The sequence below is a fragment of the Strix uralensis genome, chromosome 3 (genome assembly GCF_047716275.1).
Source record: "Strix uralensis isolate ZFMK-TIS-50842 chromosome 3, bStrUra1, whole genome shotgun sequence".
NCBI classification, from domain to species: Eukaryota; Metazoa; Chordata; class Aves; order Strigiformes; family Strigidae; genus Strix; species Strix uralensis.
Window position 1 is genome coordinate 4,579,796 of NC_133974.1, and position 16,082 is coordinate 4,595,877.

The window sequence follows — 16,082 nt, forward strand, 5'->3', positions numbered from 1 at the left end:
AGATCCTCCAGCCACACTTCTCAGCCAAGGCTTTATTGTGCCAAGTGTTGTACATATGCACACAGGTATATTTACACACACACATAAACAGTCCTTATCACTGAAGATTTTATCTTATACACAAGGCAGAAAGGATCTATAAGAATCACTGTTTTGGAGACTGTAACTTTTTGGCAATGGAAGTTGTGAATAAGCATTTGGAGTCACTGAGGAGATGATGATCAGGAGCAGCACCTGGATCAGAGGAGTCTGTAACCACAAGTCCTGTCACAACAGAATTCTGGACAGATGGGACCTGACCAGATCACATCAATGGCAATTACTACAACCATCTTTATTTATTTTCCTGAATCCCCTTCTCTTGTTGACTTAGTAGACATTTTTCGAAAGCAAAGGTGTGTTAGTTAATCTTCTTTTCTCCAGAGATGCCTTTAAGCCTATTACTTGAAGAAGACAGTCTCTGTTTCTGAACTGCTGCTTGTTCCCTCCAGGTGGGTTTACAGTGAGAGCTGAACGTTTGACCTTCATCAACTCACCTTTCCAAGTGTCCTTCCCTTTTCCTCACTCTGCCATCCTTGAGGATCTCGACGGCTCTATCACGGGGCAGAAAGGAAGTCATCTCCTTCCTTCCACAGATATCCTTGTGATATCTTGCACAGCCAGTGCCAACTTCAGTCAAGCTTCTGGTGGCAGTGTTTGTGGCAGCAACCTTGTTTTCCACCGTATGTCTCTTCATTTGTAAGTAACAATTTAACTTCCAAAAAATCGGAATGGATGTTGCTTACTGTGTTGTGTATTGAGAGAGCTGCTGGGTCTGAACATAGCTCCAAGACTCCTGCCTCTCTGCTGATTCCTAAATTAGGTCATCCTGGTTTTGGACAGGAGAACTTAGATGTATGGACAACACAGGACAGTCTTTAGTTTATATTTTATTTACTCGGGCCTGCACAAGTTCAATTTTTTCTGAGGTTCTCAGCAAGATGCTTATCTTTCTTACCTTGGTTTCCTTGGTTTCCTGCCTTGATTCCAGTCCTGAGACAATTCTGACAGTGTTAAGTGAGCCTTTAGGTGGAGGTTGTGGTGTACTGCTATTTTGTCACTCTTCAAATACCATTTCTTTGTAGAAATGAGAATCCAGCTCAAGTTGGACACTGACACTCAGCTGTTCCAAGTGAGATTGGTGGTCAAGCCCCAGACACAGTCAGAGATTTAGTGGGCAAATTATGAACTTTGCCAAGGTTTTCTGAGTGCTAACCTACAAAATACTTCCAAATCATGAGAGAAACACCTCCATTGATAAAAAAATGCAGTTTTTTAAAAAAAAAAAAAAAGTTTGAATTTAATTATACTCCCAAAGAATAAGTGATTATGAATATGGTAGCTTTTCATGTCTTAAGTAGAAAATCTTTGTAAACTGATTCCATTACTATGTTAGTTTCATAAACTATCAGATTCATGTATTATGATTTCTACTAGAACAGGATTCATCATTTTATGTTTTCATGGGCCCATGTCTCATGCAATGAACAGCTATATTGTATAGAAGATATAATAAGTTCATGATGTATTTAATTAAAAGAAAACTTTTCAGTAGATACGTTTCTGCCATTCTGCTGGAGCCATTCTTTTCTTACCTATTTCATCAGGACTTTCTGGTCTTTCATTTTGCTGTTCTTTGCTAGCTCTGAGGTGAATTCAGATCATCAAACCACCCTCACAACCTAAGCAATCTGTTTCAGTCTATACAGTTAAGGATTCCCGTCAACATGATGGGATCAGACAATGACCAAAGAATAAAGTTTTGTTATTTTGAGAGACAGAAGTTTTTTGGCAAATAGGTAATTGCTTTTCCAAAGTAGTTAAGATGCCAGTTTCCGCTTGATTTCAGTGGGCAGTTGTGATAATACCTCTGTTTATAAATGGCAATGAAAAGCCATTTATTTGTTTTAATCTTGATAGAGGAACTCAATGCATAAATGAACAGGTTATAGGTAAAAGGCACTACTACTGTGATGTAGCTCTCAGAGCTTATTCAGCAATCAAAAATTCCTGGAAAGATTTTGTGAGAGAGCCAGAAACTGAATATGAGTGAATTCAACTTGGGTTGAAGACATGTAAACTTTGATATTATCCTGAAGAACCTGTGTGGTCACCACGTAGATACTGACTATGTGTTCCATGACTGTTGATGGAAACCTGGGTCCTTGATTTTGTTGCCCACAAAGAGATGTTTAGTGCCATTTAAAATGCCCTATGATATCTTTGTGGTTTGTGACTCCATGGCAGAAGGGCAAGGATCTCCTGGAGATGTGTCAGATCTGACATCTCGCACCAAACTTTTTGATTGCTTGGGACTAGCAGGACTGGATGCTTCTGTTTCTCTGATTTTTCTCTTAGGGGTTGGTCAACTGAATTGCCCTTCGGGCTTCTATGGACTGTGCTTACTACAATTCTAGTGACTGTAACAGGCACTTAGTCACCTAATGCATATTTAAACAACAGTAGGCATTTACGTGTCCCAATACTAAATTGAATGACTAGATTTTCCTCTACCTGTCTTCTACACAAGTTTTTTGGGAAATACAGCTTATGCAAACACAAGGACTGTTTGTGCATGTATATACAAACAGACATATATATATGTAAGTGCAGTCTGTCTCTGTTTGACTTAGTTTTGAACCCATTCCAGTTCCAGCTGTTTGCACTGTAAAGGCTCATAATGGTCCCTGGCATAGTTTTGGCCCAGGACAGCTTTCCCACACCCAAGGAATTTGTGGGGTACAATCTAGAGGTCAATATAACCCAAGGAACCACTTCCAATAGGGCAATTTAGATGTCCCATGCTGTTTTGGAAGCTGAAGGAATTTGATTGTATGGATGTGGCCAGGCCATGCTAGCAACCTCAAGGCCAGAGGACAGGCCATGGCATGGGTTATCAGAAGAGGTGTAGCCACAGGTCTGTGAGTGCCTACACACTCTATGAGTGGATGAGACACAGTCTTGTTGGAGAAGATCTGCCTGTCTGTGTGGATATAACCATGTAGAGTACATGTCCTTCCTAGTACCTCTTCACACTCCCAGCAAATCATGCCTACTATAAATTTGCAACAGAATGCCCCTTTTGACAATTTTTTCATTTCCAGAGGGATAAAAGATGGATTTGAAGAGTTCGGCCTCCTCTTGCCACTGCCTCATATTGCGCCTTTGTAATAACCCAGTCCTGGTGTATAGGCAGTTCTTTCCCATCATCTTTGATGGCTGTAGAGCTCCCAAGTGTTGTCCCAGCTCACTTCTGTTGCTACACTTGCTTACCCAAGCTGGACTTGTTCCTGCCTTTGGGCAGCTGGTAGCTAAAGGGATCCAGTGGAGAAATACTGTTCAGCCAAATATTACCACCACTTCTGTTACCCAGGGAGGACACCTGAAAATTCCTGGCATAAATGAAAAGGGTTCAAAAAAAGCTTTTTGTGATCTAATCACCACTCCTGCTTTTCTTCCCATGCTCATCCTCCCTTCCCAGTGCCCTGCTCAACATTTCACTTTCTTTTGATGTACAGGTTTGAACCATTATCTATTTTTGCTGTTTCAGGTTAGTAGTATACAGGCAGAAATCCTGAAGTGCTCTGTCAGAGGGCTGTTAATAATTCATGTCTGTCTTATAATTTATGTTTTAGAAAAGGAGGAAAAAAATCCCCTTCCCAAATAAGAAAAAAAATAATCACATGTTCCATTGAAGGGGAAAACTATAAGACTTTCAGCTACCTGCAGGCTTTGCATGTGATTACTGTTTCTCATAATGAAAACAAAAGTCTGCAATAAATTAAGAGCTGGCAATCATTCTGATTTAACAAAAAGGGTAGTGGATAGAAGACAATATATAACTGTGCTAGATGTCTTTCTGGACCAGCTAACTATGAGGTCCTAGGCAAATCAGTTCACTTCCTAGTGTATTTACTTGTTTATATGGACCATATCTATGGGTCAACGCTGTGTGGGTGGATGGAGCTTCTCACAACATTTCCTATAGTGTGATTTGGGTTCTTTTGGATACTCCCACAATGTAAATATTAATAATTCGTGATAGCTAATGTATTCAATACACCTTGTTCCTCTTCACATCAAAAGGTGGTTAAGGAACAAGTACAAATAGTTCATCTTCACCATTGTTGTTAACTCTGGAAATGTTTGAGCTCTGACCTAAATTTTGTCTTCCCAGTAAATTGCTTAAGAATTTTAGATTAGTCATATCAATGACTTCTCAATCAACCTTTTATTTCAAGCAAGTACCCTTTCCTTCCCTTCTTTATTATTCATTTGCATGAGCTGGGAGTCAACTCACATCAAAGATACTTGGCAGTCTGAGTAGCAGAAGCCAGCTGTTAGCCTGTCCTCTTGAGGACTACGTACTTAACAGAGTAACCTGAGAGACCGTGAGCATCCTCTCTGTGCTGCTTCCAGATCCTCTCTCCTGAGTAGCTTCTACTAGCCAAATCACCATCATGTTAAGTTGAAAGACTGTCAGTATGCAGCCAAGTAAATTAAGTGAGTCGGAGTCTTCAGTGACAGAGACAGCACTCCAAAATGGACCTGGTAGAGGTACAGGGTGGGGAATGAAAGGAGCTGGAGGAGGTGAAGAATGAAAGTCAATTAATAAAACATGCACAGCATGACCAGATGACGAGGGGGTGAGGGAAGAGGAAGAAAAATGAATTTTGTCCAGGTGTATTTGAAAAGCGTTCACAATAAAAAGGGAATAGTTTAGGATTAATACAACAAAATATGACTAGAAGCAATTGGCAGAATTTGAGCAGAGAGAATAAAAATAGGTGGGTGACAGGAAAAATTTCCCAACAGCACAGTGTTTGGATTCATCTAATCTCAGTAAAAAGGTTAAAGTACTGTTGCTTGGCTTTCTTTAGTTTCTGATGAGCAAAGAATTAAAAATCGCTCTTGAAGAAATCTTTCTGTTGTGCTCTACCAGGCCCTGGAGTATGCAACCTGTCAGATCTGCAACTTGCTATTTGTGCTTTCCACTTTACCTTAGTAAAGCCGGGGTGCTGTCAAAACCAGGATGAAAAAGAGATTACAAACCTCTGAGCCCAAACCTTAAGCACTGAACCCACAGTTGCTGATCATCAGGCCAAAGTGATAGCGCAAGAGCATCCTCATTTTGGTATGAAGTCACATCGTACAAGGAGAAGGTTTCAGGCCATAGCAGTAAGACAGTCTCATCTCCTGTGCTCTCTCCTGGTCTGCAGTGGTGCATTCTCTGTGCTCCTCAATCAAAAATGTGAGGGGCTTGAGGTGGTGGGTGTTTTGCTTCCCCTGAGTTTCAGGAATGGACTCCAGCTCTGAAACTCTTAAGGGCTGAGGCAAATAATGAATTTTGAGAGGGGAGTCCTAGTATGGCAACCCCTTTCCCAGCAACCTCATGTTCATTCCCTGACCCTGAGGACCACTGTCAAGGCTTGGCCATGGCCATGTTATTAACCTTAGCCTCCAAGATATCAGGGAAGTTGCATCAGTGCTACCTTTTAGGAAAGATCCCTTGCCTGGGATCTGTCTGAGATAAAGCTGGTTGGTGCAAGCTAAAAACATGTCTGGGACCATTTTAATTATTTAAGTTACAATGTGGGCAATTGACTCTTTATCTTTGTGCTGTTTAAGTTACCAGAATGCGTGTAGTGTATTGGCACTTTTTTTTTTCCTGCTAAAACGTAGAGAAAAACCCTTAGAAGACCTTTTTTTTTTAAAAAAAAAAAAAAAAAAGAAAACAGGTATCTTGAGTAATTCTTGACTCTGTCCTGAACTGCTTCACCCAGTAGCTTCCAGGAAAATGGGGATCTATTTCCAAGCTTGCGTTGCTGTAACAAAAGCCTTCTTCATGAAGTCCAGTCGAAAGTTAAACTAATGTGTCACTTAAGCACCCTTTAAGAGGGTTTTTATGTCTTTTAAAAATGTAATTGAAGCTTATAAAAGTCTTTATAAATTTATATGTGAGAAAGTTATTGAGTAGTCTAAAGAACAGCTTATGCCATGGCACAGCACAGCATGGCTGCAGGCTAGATACGGCTGCTCCAAATGCCACCGCTACCCATATTATCATGAAAATATGAATCTCTATTAATATTAAAACAAATTTTCATTAAAAAATTGTCATAACATGATTAAGTGACTTTAAAAGTTTCTTCACATTATGCATAATTTTTACAAGAGGAGAGCATTAGAATAATAGGCAGCCAGGCAGCACCTTGCGGCAAAGGGGACTCCAAACAGTTTGCGGCTGCGCACACCAGAAGGAAGTTTGCCTCTTGTTCCCTTTCATCTGCTTTCCCCTTCTCACTGCAGAAACCTGGGACTTGCTCAGCACCAGTCTTGTAGTTCAAGCCTTTTATTGCTTCCCTCTTCTCTAGTCTGCTGCAGAGGAAAAGATTAACTTTCTTCTTTATAGCCTTAATTCTTAAATCTGGTCTAATATCCTCTCCTGTAGTGCATGCATTCAGTTGCTGCAAACCCAGCCGCTGCTGATGGGTTAGTGTGAAAAGAATAGCTTACCCCCTACCTCCGTGTCTTTGAGTCTTGAAGAGAGTTCAAATGGTTACTCTAGTTTTGCTTTTCCTTTGATATTGACTTACTGTGGTGCCTTCAGATGAACATCCACCTGCTGTGAAACACCCTTACAATCACACTTCTTCTTTCAATGTGTACATGCTCAGTTGCTCTCCGGTCATGTATCCTCCCTGTGTACATGATTGTATTCACACATAGGGCAGCTTGCACACTCACTTGGCCTCATAACTCAGCCCTCTCAGGGCTCCCATGGCATAACGTGGAAGACAAATATTAAATAATCGGCTGTTGACTGTTCCGTTAACCAGCACATCAGTTAAACTTCAGAGGTTCAACTCTTACTGCTCTATATTTCTGGCATCAGAGACATCCCTCCAAAGCAGCCAAGCTAAATCTGGTTCCCAGTGTAGGACTCCTTTCCATTTACACTGGAACAGTATAGGATCCCTTTCCATTTACCCATTTACCCTGGGACTCACTGTCATAATGTATTATTAGCCCTAAAATTGTGTTATTTTGTAGAGGACTGCAAAGTGGAGTAAAACCGTGCCCAGAGTACCTGTGTCCAGGTTTTCAGACCCATTTTGGATGCTTTAGAGCTCTGCCTGATATGGAATAAGTGGAGTGACAAAGTGGCCCTCTGAAGATATTTGTTATGCTTACGCTGCACAGATGTTTGAACTGCTTGCTTACTAGTCACTTTCCAGCTCAAAATTTGTATCTGATTTTAGTTTTCCTTAAAGTATCAGCCTGTAGACTATAGGAGCTGGGGAACTGATTTAAGAACACAGTGGAGTTAGGAAGCCTGGGGTAGTAAACTCAAAAGCTACTTTAAATGAAGCCATCTCAGCTTGTCAGTCACAACCCTCTCTGCTCCTGGGAGATGATCTCAATTATTCTTTTACTTCAAATTCAGAAGGCCTATTGCATAGTGGCTACTCAGGATCAGGGACAAAGATCTAGTTGTTTTCAAAAAGACCCATGCATGCAAAAACTCGCTGATGGTAAGGGTTCATAATATAAGGCAGATTTGAACCATGTCCTTGGTCTCGTGACAGAGATACACACATTTACTTAAAACAACTGAAAATTCTTAATTCTTGGTAATTAAAATGAACTTGGTTTTGGCCCAGCATCAAACCTGTAAAGTGTTCGGAATGGTCATAATTTAGAATTAGCCTCCATTTGGGTAACAGTAAATTGGACTGTTGATATAAACATTTGGTGTCCCATTTGAAGTTCAATGCTATATTGTTTTAGAGAGGGATAATCATAATGGATTATTACACAAATGTATCAAACAGAAAGCATTTAGAGCTAAACACAGTGTCTGCCTTCATACACAAAGATATGGACCCTTAGGATAAGTAAGTTAATGGTAAGCATAAACAGGAGAGTTAATATTTGTTCTACTTGATGTTGTTGATTGGTTTAACAAATCCTTTGTGGCTCATCTATGTTGAGCAGTTCTGCACAATGCACTTGAGCTAAATTACATAACAGCTTATACAATCACAATTGGTAAATTGTGGCTCAGACTGTAAAGTCCTCTCCAGTAATCCTGCCATATTTCTAAAGCAAATTGCTCCTTAATTGAAACCTGCTTCAATATAAAAATACAGCCTTTTCAATGAGTCATCCTTTTTTTTCTCCTTACACTTTGTAAAGGCTTCCAGCAGTTTAAAGTGAGGGTTAATTTTGCATTAAGACCATTGCCTCCTAGTTTCTTTCAAATAAAGCCAGGGGAAGTTCAGGGGAAGGCTCTTTCCTCTGATAATGAAGCTCTCCATGTTAATGATGCGTGCAGGCTCCCTCGGATCCTTTGAATTAGAAATACTTGTGTGTGTGCGTGCTACTCTGCTTCATTAACATTAAGGAGAGGTAGATTGGTGGCTATTTAGGGCACAGTGAAATCGCTGGCTATTTAGGGCAAATGGAAATGGTGCTAATTGTGGCTGGTAATTCCATTAGTAGGGTACTTCCATTTTGGTGTCTGTTTGGCATATAGGTGAAGAAAACAAGCACTCTGACATTCTTTCAAGGGGAATGTAGTCTCAGGCTCATTGTTGTCTTGTGCCAGTTAACTTCCCTGCAGAGCTGCAGTTTCTCAGGTTCCCCAAATTTTTGGTTTAGTGTGCTGGCACCCAGGAGTAAGATACATGTTTGTGGGTGGCAACACCTCGAGCAAGGTATGTAAAAGGCAAGGTCACAACATTCCAGGTGAAGGAAACCCCAGAGATTTCAGGCCATAAGAAATCTGCTCCCTTTCCTTCCCGGCTCATGAATAAACTTCCAGGTGAAGGTCAGGAAATCCAGACTATCATGGTATGAAACCACGCAAAGCCTTCTTCCTCAGAAAGGCTCTCTGACATAAAAAAAATGGCATTTTCAAACCAAAGATTCTCCAGTGAAGGCTCCCTGTCTCTCAATCCCAAAGTCTGAGAACAACTAACTTAAAAGTAAAGTGTCTGAAGCAGTCAAAAGTCTATCCTAGCTTTGAAGTCTAGGACTTGTCTGTTATAAGTAGGTATACTGGGAAAGATGTATTTCATTTAACTGTAGCTATCTGGAAGTTAGCTGTTTAGTTTAAGCTATTTATTTCGGGTGCTTTTATAACCTCTTGTCAAGACTGGTGTCCAAGAGAGTTGGATTCACACAATTCACTAGTTAGTGAATTCACATTCACATTCACTAGCTGATGAATCTACATGGCTAATGTGGAATTGCCACCTAACTTTCTGACAGATCAACCAGGTGACATGTATCCCTCCCTGTATCCCAGTACAATTGCCCCTTCCAGGTTCTCTTCTTTGTTTTTAAAGCTTCTTGGAAGTATTGGGGAGAAATCTCTGAGAAAAGAGATTCAAACTATCTCATCAGACTTCTGCAGTGATGAAGAGTAAAATGAGTAAAGAGCAAAACCACGTGGATTTATATTGCACAGATGATGCGTCTGAGTCTCCATCACTTGCTGTGCCATTGTGCACCTTTGTAACTCAATAAAGCAATTTCTGATGTGCAGGAGAGTTTAATGTTGCACCATATTATGTGTGGTGTGCTTCTGCTGCTAGAAATGTTTTCCTGAATACCTGTGCAGGTCCTTATAACTGTGGCGATAATGTGCTTGTTGTCATTTACTTGCTTAATTAGCAGCCTAATATCCTGGTCCAGTTAATGCCTATAAAAGGAGGTTTATTAGTAGTACGAAAGCTGTTTAAGCCTTATAAACTCCTTCCAGTCAGTTTCATTGGTCTGCCAATATCTTCTGGTTGAGTGATTCTTTGCTGATTCACACTTCTCTTTCCCACTGTTGTTTCTCAGCTGAATGTTTCTGGGTATCCAGAAAGTCCTTTGCCAAAGTGTCAGCCACCAGAATAACAAAAAAAACCCCCAAACCAGAACTGATTTTAAAAGAGAAAAAATAATCTGCAGGCAACCCTCCTCCAAGATGACTGCTATTGTAATTATGTATTGTCTCCAAAGCAGCAAAGGGAAAAACAACCAAAAATTACAAATACAAACAGAAAAAATGCTGGATGACATGAGTTTTAGCACTGTCTGTTTTGGGTAAGTAAGCCGTATCCAATCTGGAGGGTTGGGTAACATGCCGAGATGTCTAGTTGTAGAGTAATACTCCAATATTTAGAAATACCATTTTAGATATGCTCAAAAGAGATTCTTTTTTTTTTTTTTTTTTTTAAGCTTAGTGTCAGTTCAAATGCCAAAACTGACTAAGTGGACTAAAGGTGAAACTGCCAACTTGCTTAGATCTTGCAGAAACACTTGATTCATGTATAAATCTGCTGCATCCATCTTTATGGCAGAATCATGGCCCCAGGGTACCTTGGCAAGACAGAAAGGCTTCTCCACAGCTGAGAATTAGATTTGCAGTTCTGTGACGTGTATCCTGAGCAATTCCCCATCTCTAATGTGAAGAATGGAAGAAGCAGGAAAAGACTTGTGGGTTGCAGTTGTGCAGCTGCAATCCCAATATTCTTACAAGCATATCTAGTGTTGGCAGGCCCAGGGATGGGAGGTGCTGGTGGTGATGGGGTAAGACCTTTGTGAGAATTTTAGGTTCTTCCAGCAGAATTCCTCCTGTACCTTTAGTGGCACAAAAAACCCTGCACCAATCCTTTTGCAAGCTAACTGGGATCATGCTCAGGGTGAGGAATAATCTGTGCCGGTTGCTACTGAAAAGAGTGCCACAATGAGATGCATTAAGTTCTCAGACAGTCTTAGGCAGTCTGTGCATGTGTGTGCAGTAAGGGGACAGGGAGAAGGTTCTTAGGCTAGGATTTATTCTTCCTGGTTTTTGATATCAAAATGTAATTTCTAATGTGCAAAGTCTTGTGACCCAAATTCATTCAGGCCGTGGAGAAACATCAGCTCCAGAGAACATTTTAGCCCACCTCACATCTGACATCCTCTGGAGGAGCATGATGCTCCTTGTTGTCTCTAGAAAGGGAAGAGACCTTCCCAGTCTCGTTCCAGATGTGAAGTGGTAACAGAGTGTACCTAACCAGAGCATAGTTTCAGCCATGGTTTCCATCAGTTTCAAGAGGTGTTGTAGGAATCCAAGATGCTGAGGACTGGAGGTAACATCTTTGTTTTGAAGAAGCACCTTATGATCAGGTGTCCCTGATCAATCAAAGATGAAGAGACAATGGATGTTCAATGTTTGAACATCGGAAGGATTAGCTGCATTTCAGCTTTATCTTTTCCTTCATGTAGTTTGTTGCCTTTAACAAAGCAGTTCCTGAAAGCAGAGTATTCTGTATCTCCAGACCCAAATAATCAAGATCAGTTTAGCATAATTTGAAAAAAGCTTATGTGCAGGAAAAAGACAGACCCTGCCCCTGGAAAGGAAGTCAAGGTGGTTTGTTATACCCATCCCAGCTTCATTGTGTTATTTCCTATTTTCACTAGAGAAAGGTCTCCAGAGGTCTGAAATCTAAAAGGTTTATGCCCACTCATGATATCATTATTACTGTTGAACTGTTCAGTGAGTTTTCTCTGACTAGGTTGGACAGAAATTAGGAGTGCAAAGTTCTAGTGAAAAAGGGGTTTGAGTTCTCATTTGGATGCTCAGGAGAACTGCTGTACTAAAAGTTCACCCATTTTGTGAAGGATTTCATCAGTTTGCAGCAACCCCAGCTTCGTACTCCATGCTGACCCAGGTGCAGAGCAACTTTTTAAATTACACAGGATTTTTACATCTTCAGCCTTGATGAAACTTTTGACCACTCAAATGTGAGAGAATAATCAGAAAACTATCAAATTTCATGAAGATGAAGATCCTAAAAGTTGAACCTGAGGCTCATGAGTCTGGTGGATGGAGAGATACTCTGACAGTGAAGGAGTTGGTACCCTGGCTGTTGCCATTGCTCTGCTTTGGCACAAGCTTTGCTCCTCTGTGCCTTTATTCCTCCACCCTTTGTCTCTCTTTCCCTGTTTCGCTTTTTATGGCATTTCAGGCAGAGATCACTTCTTACTGTATTTGTAAAGATCTACACAAATGAAGTCACATTCTGAGAGAGAGAGACAGCTTATACTACTGTAATTCAAATAAAAACAGAACTGTAAATGTTGCAAAATGACAGAGTTCAGTGAAAAAATGTGATTATATTTTTTTCCTCCAGAAAAGAGGCTCCAGACATTCCCTATAATTTAACTGTGACTGACAGTAGGAATAAGACAACCACAGTCAATTATGTCCCTGATACTTTATCAAACCTGCATGGCTGGATGGTTCTCCTTTTGGATAAAGAAACTTATGCATTGACATTTGACAACCCTTCAGTCAACAAACAGCTCCAGGTAATACGGGAATTTTTTATAATTTCAAAATTATATTTGGAAGAAATAAATATGCTTTCATCTTTCTGGGCGAACAGAGAGAGGGGAAAATAAGAGTTAAGAGAAAAATCTCTGTATATTTATACACAGGGCTTAGATATGATGACCTAGTCCCTGAAGCTCTCAACAGTAACTTGGAGTAGGGAGATGATTTTGGATATCTTAGATGAAAGTTCAGTGTGGTGCTTAGGAATCAACAAAATTATTACTACCTTAAGACGTACTGAAGGATGGTTTTCAGGAGATACTGTTCCTCTGCACCTTTTTCAAGGTGATGAGGGGAGCTGATTTTGTCTGCATTCACCATCACCTTTTGCTGAATTTTACATCTCTCTTCCATGTTTCCAGTGCACATTTTGCAAAAGAATATGTTGCCCATGAGGAGCACCATCCTCTTTACCCCTTTATACTGCACACCATGGAGCTCTAATCACAGACAGAAGCATGTTTATTTTGGTTCCCTCTTCTCTAGTATTCAGTGACATTTAGCAACTTCACGACTGGGAATTACTTGCTGGTTGAACACAAGGATCTTCCTGCCCATCCTGAGGTTGTGGTGTCCTGTGGGACACGGACTGGACAGCCACTCCAATCACTGCCTTCGTACGAACATCATAGGAGCTGTGACTGGTACCTTGACAGCAGACGGAGGAAGATAACCTATTTGGGTAAGTACAATATGAGGAATGCAATATACCTTTCTGTTCAAGAATGGTGACAGAGCTGATGTCTTTTTAATTTAAACCTCCAAACTACATAAGGTCTCAGACACAAGGCCATCATTCAGTGGCTTTTCAATAAGTAAGAGGTCCTTCAAAAAGATGAATCAAATAGGTAAATGCATGCACATCGGGTCCATCTTTATCTGATCTATCTGATGCCTGATCTATCAACAAAAGGAATGTATCATAAATAGTGGGTGATGTGACATCAGTTGAATTTGAATTGGTGTTTTGGAGAGGAAAAAGCATTAAATTCCACTAATGATCTCTGTTGTCAGCTGGTCCCACATCACATGTATCATTAATAAATCATGTGCAATCTCTCTAGGCTGAGCCCACTGAAGGCAATAGGATTACTGTGCAAGAATTTTTCCTGTGACTATAAACTTCGAAAGACAGCATAGACCTTTACATTTGAGCATGTTGTCTTTGTACACTAGATCATGAAGCATGGTGGTAATTTTTTTTAGAAATTCAGATATTTACAATATTAAAATTTCATTTATTCTTTTAAATTTGGGACATTTTCTGCAATTCCTGTTCTCATGCAAATGATTTTATAAGGGTCTAAGTTCTATATGTAATAGGCAAGGTAATTGTTGCCATTATTAATAATAGTAGAACCAGGAATCACAAAAACATTTCAGTGCCCTTGAGAAGCACAGTTTCTCTTTCATGACTTATACAGAGAAGCTAAAATATAAAGATACTGACTTTCACAGTAACAGAAAATTTTGTCACTGATCTAATCCATTAATTTTAATGAATTTCTCTTAATTTACACTGATGAGATGACATTCAAATGGCTTTCTCATGTAGGATCTGTTTAGGAATGAGCAACCAGAACAGTTGGTGGGACAGTGGAGGGAAAAACACATCTGGAATGAGGGCAGGCAATCCACTGAACTTAGTCTGACGGCAATAAAAATCATCCAGTGTACATTTGAGGAGAAATGGTGAAGCCCATATCTTAACCTCAGTCTGAGGGTCACACTTGCTGCATCCATCTCTGGTCCTGTGGCTAACTGGTATTGCACAGCTTGTGTCCATACAGCTTAATATTTTATCTCTCAAAACAGGCTGGATGCACCCAGGCTTCAAATTAGGAAAGATCCCTGTCCTGTTCTAACTCCCAAACTGTGATGATCACCATCTGGGAGAGTGCATTGGTCTGGGCCAAAGCTGTGCCAGGAACTTGGCCAGCAATATAGTTATTGGGGTCCAGCTCTTAGTTCCATGTCCTGGCCCTAGTTAGATATAGCATAGAGATTGGCTAGTGTAAGTGTAGCCTTGCCCAAGATCATGCCAGGTATCTACAGAAAGGAGAAATGTGTTTTTATTATTTCAGTTTACTAACAGTGTAAATTTGCTCTTTCAAATACAAATGTCAACCGTTTTTCAGTTTGTATATCCTGAATTACACTTTCATAAATAGGGCAGCATAGGAAAGCTCAGAAGATAACACCTATATCTTGGCCTCTTACTACTGTTGAAAATAAAGGAGATGACAGTCTTGGGAAGACTGGGACAAAGTGATCTGGTGGGCATATGTCACTCTTGTATCATAGATACTTTCATGTCCTTCTTTTGCCTTCCTTTCATTTTTACTATATGAAGAGCTTATTGTTGTTTCTCATTTTAATACAGAGAGGAACAATCATCCAAAGTACACGAGGGGAAATTTATGAAAACACCTAACATGTATAATTCATGCTGTGAACATTTTCAGCAAGGACATTTATAGCAATGAGATCAATAATTCAGCGTCAGGTACCTAATATCTAATGCTGTTGGTAAGGTAAAAGTCTGAAACAAAGCAAGCAGATTCCTAGCCCTGGTGTGCCATTTAATTTCTCCCTTAATCTCTGTGCAGTCTGAGAGGGTGAGGATAATTAGCCATCAGAGCAGACTCATGGCATGTGGTGGACTTTCCATCACTCAGGGTCCTTAGATGATGCTTGGCCGTCTTTTCAGAGAAATATGCTCCAGCTCTACGAGAAGCTATTAGAAACCTCATGAGGCGAGATTCATGCTCCATAGGAGGTCAGAGAAGGCTGCCACAATAGTCCCTTCTGGCCTTGAAAACCCACCAGTCCACCCACTGACCCGGAGAGGACAACATTTGAAGGTCTGGCCTTCCGAACATGTTCCCGCCTAAGCCTGCAAGCTGTTTTTTTTATTTTTTATTTACATTTAACTATATGAAATAATTAGCCAACTAATTAATCCCGTTTACAAGCTTTGTCGGATTCTTCAGCTGTCAGTCATGCCTGAGCCTGGGGCCGACGTTGAGTCTCAGCTCCCTCCTTCATCTGACTTGGTCTCCATGGCTACAGGCTGCATCTGCTGACACCCCACTCTCTATTTACTGCTTAATTAAGAATTTCACGCTCAGCCCTTATCTGCTGCTAAGAACAAGAACACACTGTTAAGAAACTCCAAATTTAGGCTGCTGCACAAGGAAAGCCTTTCTTGTTGTCCTGACTGCGTGGAGCCTCTTTAACTACCCTCTTGGCAACTGCGCTGCCATCCTTCAATCAAAAATCATTAAATGGGGCAGAGATAATGAGCATGTAGCATATCAAAAGGAGGATGTTTGCTCGGGCTAAGGAGGAAAAGCTGTAAGGGCCTATAAGCAGCCGCCACTTCAAAGGGAGAAGGGGCTGATAAAGAGTCATTTGTTCCTGTTTGACTTATGTAAAAGGTCTGGTATGTCGGAGTCCCGTCTCGCAGACGCGGGTCCCCCCTCTCCATGCTCGTGTGTCAGCAGTCAGGCAGCTGGGCGCAAACAGCATCAGCCCAAGCATATAATCACTTGACTCCGTGCCGACAATGGGCACTTGTAGGGGGTGGCGGAGGGAGGGCTGGGGGACAATGGGAAGACAATTATTGCAGCTGCTCGGGAGGGCCATAATTCTTCCTGCAGAAAGT

The 16,082-nt window shown here is 40.8% G+C and overlaps 1 protein-coding gene across 1 annotated transcript in view; it reads left to right on the forward strand.

Moving 5' to 3' along the window:
* Window positions 1-16,082, forward strand: part of PKHD1 (PKHD1 ciliary IPT domain containing fibrocystin/polyductin) — a 271,278-nt gene that overhangs the window by 142,428 nt on the left and 112,768 nt on the right. Inside the window, exons 47-49 of the mRNA XM_074861360.1 lie at window positions 492-738; window positions 12,213-12,390; window positions 12,902-13,097. Of these exons, the coding sequence (XP_074717461.1) occupies window positions 492-738; window positions 12,213-12,390; window positions 12,902-13,097 (621 nt within the window). The remainder of the gene's footprint in view (window positions 1-491; window positions 739-12,212; window positions 12,391-12,901; window positions 13,098-16,082) is intronic.